General features: G+C 35.1%; 1 protein-coding gene across 1 annotated transcript; it reads left to right on the plus strand.

The window, feature by feature from the left end:
- Window positions 1-287: 287 nt before the first annotated feature.
- Window positions 288-2,314, plus strand: LOC128133639 (phytochrome-associated serine/threonine-protein phosphatase-like). Its single transcript, XM_052771151.1, has 6 exons — window positions 288-406; window positions 520-577; window positions 721-831; window positions 928-978; window positions 1,322-1,396; window positions 2,288-2,314. Exons 1-6 carry the CDS (start codon window positions 288-290, stop codon window positions 2,312-2,314), a joined length of 441 nt encoding a protein of 146 aa, XP_052627111.1.
- The last annotated feature ends 3,439 nt before the right edge of the window (window positions 2,315-5,753 follow it).

Consider the following 5,753-nt stretch of genomic DNA (forward strand, 5'->3'; position numbering starts at 1 on the left):
GAAGAAGTGAAGGAAGGGTTCAAGAATGATCTAAGTGTGGCCTATATAGGTGGAGTGTGCGGTTGGGAGGGTGTGAGGCCGCAAACAAGAGTGTGTGGCTGCACACTTAAGTGTGTAGCCGCACACTCCATGTGTTGGAGTGTTTGGCCCGGTTTTTGATTCCTACACTTCGAGTTAACCCTTTTTAACTCTCCTACCTTGATTATATCACATTTAGAACGCTTCATTAGACTCTAAAGGGTACTACTATATAGTAAAATAAGTCTAATATTGGAAAGAATTGAAGAATGCATGCGAGGAGTTTTTCGGGTTGTCACACTATTCCTATTCCTGTTGTTGACAATGGTTATTCTGCTCCAAACAGCCAACAAGTGGCATCTACTGCTCCAGTTCCATCATCCACTGTGTTTTCCTGTTGTGTCATTTGTTAATTATTATGTTCTATGTTACTGAAAAAATATATAATCAAAATTGATTCTTAATGTCTCTGTATTATGCTTATATGTGGTTTGGTTGTAGATACCCTGCAAACATTACTCTTCTGCGTGGAAACCATGAAAGTAGGCAGTTAACACAGGTAACAACACACAACATATTTTGATATAACTCATGAAGTAAATGAAGAGGAAAGTATTTTTAAAAATTGAAAATAAAACAAGAAGTATGAGTTAATTTGTTGTTGATGTCATCTTGGATTACTTGGTTATTAATATTGTGTAGGTGTATGGATTCTACGATGAATGTCAGAGAAAGTTTGGGAATGCTAATGCATGGAGATACTGCACAAATGTTTTTGATTATCTAACTTTGTCAACAATAATAGATGGAACCGTATGTTTTTTTTTTCTTTCACAATTATCATTATGTTACAGTTATGATTTTGAATTTGTGATTTTAATACAAATTGTGTCTTTGTTTTTTTCACAGGTATTATGCGTTCATGGTTGTCTTTCACCATACATTAGGACCATTGACCAGGTTTGACTTCCTATGCTACAGTTTTATATTTAGCTTCATGTGGTGGCTTAGCTTCAATAATCTTCCTTGCCCATGTGTTATTATTATTATTTTTTGTCTTGTTTTCATAACACCATTTTTCATATTAGAGTTATTGATCATTATGGTAGGAAAGTGTTACAAAAATGATATTTGTTGCATGAATTTGTTAAAGAAATGGTCCCTAATAACTCTCTTTTAGGAAATTACATGTAAATTAATTATTATTCTAGTATTAATTACAATATATATGTGCGGCAATCTTACTATGCATTTGTTTTAGAATCTTAATAACTTTATATTGCTTATAATAACTCTCCTTTAGGAAATCAAAAATCATCATCTGGAACCCATCATAACAATTGGAATGGAATGGCCTATTGAAGATTCATGTCGCCAGGTATTTTGAAACTTTTCCACCTATCAAGACAAGAACAAAAAAATGTGAAAAATAAAATCAAAACGGTAATATATAATTTGCTTTACTCAATCTCTTGGTTTTTTTTTGGCATGTGGAGAGTTGAGTCGGATGACACATGAATGTTTTTACCTCATCCCACAATCCTTTACTAAAAATATTGATGAAAAGTTGAGATCAACAATATTTTCTTTTTACATAAATGGTCCATATAACTTACAAAATGGACCCTATTTTAATAGAAAATTACATAAATGGTCCCTATCTAGAAAACAAATTACAAAATGGTCCCTCCTGAAAATATCTCTAAATTTTGTTTCCGTTTTTATATAATTTTTCTTGAATGTAAACCAGATGAGAACTATTAGAGAAGAGCTGACTTGAAAGAAATATACAAGATGTTGGAATGCTTCCAAATATTTGGAAACATGCACAAAGGGGATTAAGGTGCGTTTTTATTAATACTTGTGGTGGAGGATAAATTACATTTTGTTCCACAAGTATAGTTGATTTTTGCAGTTTCGGTCCATATTTGTGGTTCTTGTAACATTTTTGGTCCATCTGTCTTCCAAGTAAAATAGGTCATTGATAATAGTTGATTTTTGCAATCTTGGCCCCAAAATAGACATTTTACTTGGAGTAGGCCCAAAAATGTTACAAAAACCTAATGCAAGCATCAAAATTGAAAAAAAAAAATAAGAATTACACTTGGACCAAAAGGTAATTTACGATCCTTATTATAATTGTCTTACATCATTCATTATGGGATTTTGGGTATTTTTATGTTTATTTAAACTCTTGAAAAATAAATATATCTTGGTTTTTCTGATGAGATTTTTTTTTTAACTTTTATGTAAAATGTTTTTTTATCAGGTGATTGAAAAAAATGCAAACTCATGACCAGGGTACACTAGCTCACGTGCTTACTTTGGCATCTTGTTGATTTTCCATGACAAAAAACAAGTAAAAGGAAGTTGAATTGGACTTAAAAGCTGCAAAAAAATAGGATATAGTAACCACTATGGTTTAGTATTAAGTCAAAGGATTAATGAATATCTTACAGTTCTCAAGGTTGGATTGAATCGTGGAAGGAATGGAATGGTTTATTCCATTGGAATGAAAAAGAAAATGTCGTTTGTTTCGTATTATGGAATGAATTTTTTTTTATTTTCTAGTGTTGTAGTTTAATTATTTATTTTATTTTATATTATAGATAGAAGTTAAGTACATATAAGTAGCCAAAATTATAAAAGCTCATGAGTATTTACCGGTAAAAAAATGTCATAATATTTTTGTTTATAATGGCAAATAAGAAAGTGCCACTAAAAATCATAAAATGTGTAACTAAAAGTACAATGGATTTTTGAAACAAACGAGCATTCAATGGCACAAAATGTGTGCCACAAAAGATTTTTCTTCTACTGTGGTACATAAAAAAGTGTCACTAAAAGCCTAAAAAACTGCAGCGGCTAAAGCAAAAAGTGCCACTAAAGGGTTTTAGTGGGAGCGTTTTTAGTGACGTTTACTATATGTGCCACCAATTCTCTAAAAAACCTTTAGTGACACTTTTTTGGGTTTTTAGTGGCACTTTTTGTGTGCCACTAAATGACATATTATTTGTAGTGATTGTAGTCTTAAAACCAAAGACCGAATGTATAAATTTAGTACTTTGAAAATCTTAAAGGTAGTTTTAAAATCAAAGACTGAATGTATGAACTTTGTACTTTGAAAATCGTAAATGTAGTCTTAAAACCAAAGACCGAATGTATGATGATAATAAAAACCCCTTTTTATGTGATTTGTAATCCCCGTAAATCGTATGTATTGTTAATACCCCATGTGAGTTATTATAACCATGTTATGACCTAGTCGGTCTGTAACGACGTTCTTCAGGCTTCGGAATCGTTATGACATTTGTCACTCCTGACCTGCCTGTTGAGCTGTTGCAAGCAGCTTAGGTGCGGGGTTGTCAGTCCCAATATAGATCCATACACAAGTATCACGCTCTCTCTCTCTCTCTCCCTCTCTCTAAAAGAGACTCTGATTACAATTACGGGACTTCAAACGTAGTACTTTAAAAGTACTTTGAAAAGTTCTACAGTACAGCGAGGATAAAATCTGACAGCATAACGACCCTGCAAGTAGTGTAATCACTTAAACGTAGGGTCGATCTTACATTAATAAAGAAAAGAAAAAGGGTAGCACCAACGCATACCCATAACCAAATCTACAGTAAGTGGTGGGTAGGATAAGTCCTACTCACGACAAGTGATCCCTGGTGGTGTCTGTGATGAGGTAGAAGCGCCCTGAAGCTCGGCTAGTCGGCGCTTGGCAATCCACACCCTCTCCTCCATAGCGGCATGTCGCGCCTGGTACTCCCTTACCTCTGTTCACGCAGCGGTAAGTTTCTCGATGAGCTGCTCCCTCGGATAATGGTCCCTCTGAAGATCCTAAGTGTGTGCGACTGTGACCTCTAGGGCAACCCTCATCTCTCCGACCCGGTTTGATGTTATCTGGGCCAGATCAACGATGTCTGAAAATCCTTCGGACCATGATAGGAAGCACTCAGTTTGCAGGTCCTCCATGGCGAAGATTATAAAACCCTCGCTCCATTCCGAAGGGTGGACGTTGCCCCTGGTGTCAGCTCCACCTCTCCAGATCCAATGCCCAGGGGGCGTAGGGACATTGTAGCCCTATAGGTGCGCCGACACCTTAGCCATGTAGGATGGGTTGATGACTTCGGACTCTGCATTCGAGTCATCCTCCTCCTCCTCCTCCTTATTGTCGTCAATCTCCTCGTCTACCTCATCCTCCTTGATCTATTCCTCTTTGATCTCTTCAGGATCCTCCTTAATCTATCCCCCATTTCCTTAATTCGGGGGAAAAGGTTCTCCGGGTTGGTGGAAGTCTGCCATGGTGTCTGCACGAGAATATATAAGCATGAGAAAAGAGATAGAATACCCAAAATACTCCAATAGTATTTTATTTCTTTTAACTTTGTTCTTAGACCATTTTGATTTAAAGTTGGTAAGCTTTAGGTTTTGTTGTCCACCTCGACTACTCCTAAAAACATGTTGGTCATATCTCGAATAAATATAGTTGATCAGGCTATATTTACCCTAGATATGACTACATAATTGTATAAGTTTAGTCGTGATGTCCTTCTTCTCCAAAAAAAATTATTTGTTTCTGTTATTAAGACTCAAGTGTTAATGTACTCACGTGTATGTATACTTTTTATAAATTACTTATTTTTTTAAAAGCATACTTTTTGTCAAAGTGTTTTAGTCCCATTGTATTTATAGTTGTATATCTTGTATAGTTAGATATATTATTTCACTATAAACAATGCTCTGATATTAATCTGTCACACCCCCGAACCAGGACGGTGGAAACATTCGAGGGCGGATGACATCATTGTATAGTACAACAACAATTGAACATGAATGAAGCATAGCAATCAAACATCATACAATGAGATAACACACTTACATTGTTTATGTTGGATTAGTGTCTAAGTCCATAACTATTTTGGTATGTACTTGACCCGATTATGAGCATGGTCCTTTTGGGTTGCCTTCACCATAGCAACATGAAGGATGAATTATGGAGAGAAAGGTTTAATTATGATTTATTAATATATTATAAGAATAATATATTAAAGGAGAAATCATAATATTTAATTAATATTAGTCAAGAATTAATTTTGTGGCTAAAAGAGATTAATTAAACTTAGGGGACTGGATTTGTAATTATAAGATAATTGCAATTGGGCTATGGGTTACCTAATAATATATATGTTGGACGAATTCTATGGGAAAGCCCATTAGAAATCGTCCAAGGGATATGTTAAAGGAATTTATGGGCTGCTTCAGGCCTAAGCAGTCAGATTAGGGTTTCCTAGTTGAAAACCCTAATAGCCTACCTATATAAAGGACCATTATGGCCCCAAAAACGTGGCTAATGATTCCCTTAGGGTTTCTGGACGTTTATGGGTGCTCCTCCCTCTTCTTTCTTCATCCAAGTTGCTTAGTGGTGTTTGTGACTCCATTAGAGGTGCAACACTTGAGGCACTAAGCTTTCTGAAGCCAATGATTAGATTGTTATTGCTATATAACAATCAAAGGTTAGATCTAAACCCTATTTTATGTTAATATGATTAATTGTATGCTAGATCTAGGGTTTATGGCTTTGGATATTCAATTGCATGTTCATTAGACAAACTAGATCCAAAAGCTATTAGGGTTTGCATGTACACCATAGGAATGATGTATTGCTCAAAACCCATCGGTGGTATCAGAGCCTAGGTCGTTTTTATATTGAATAGATGCAAAATTGG

This window comes from Lactuca sativa, chromosome 4 (assembly GCF_002870075.4).
Source record: "Lactuca sativa cultivar Salinas chromosome 4, Lsat_Salinas_v11, whole genome shotgun sequence".
Taxonomy (NCBI): Eukaryota; Viridiplantae; Streptophyta; class Magnoliopsida; order Asterales; family Asteraceae; genus Lactuca; species Lactuca sativa.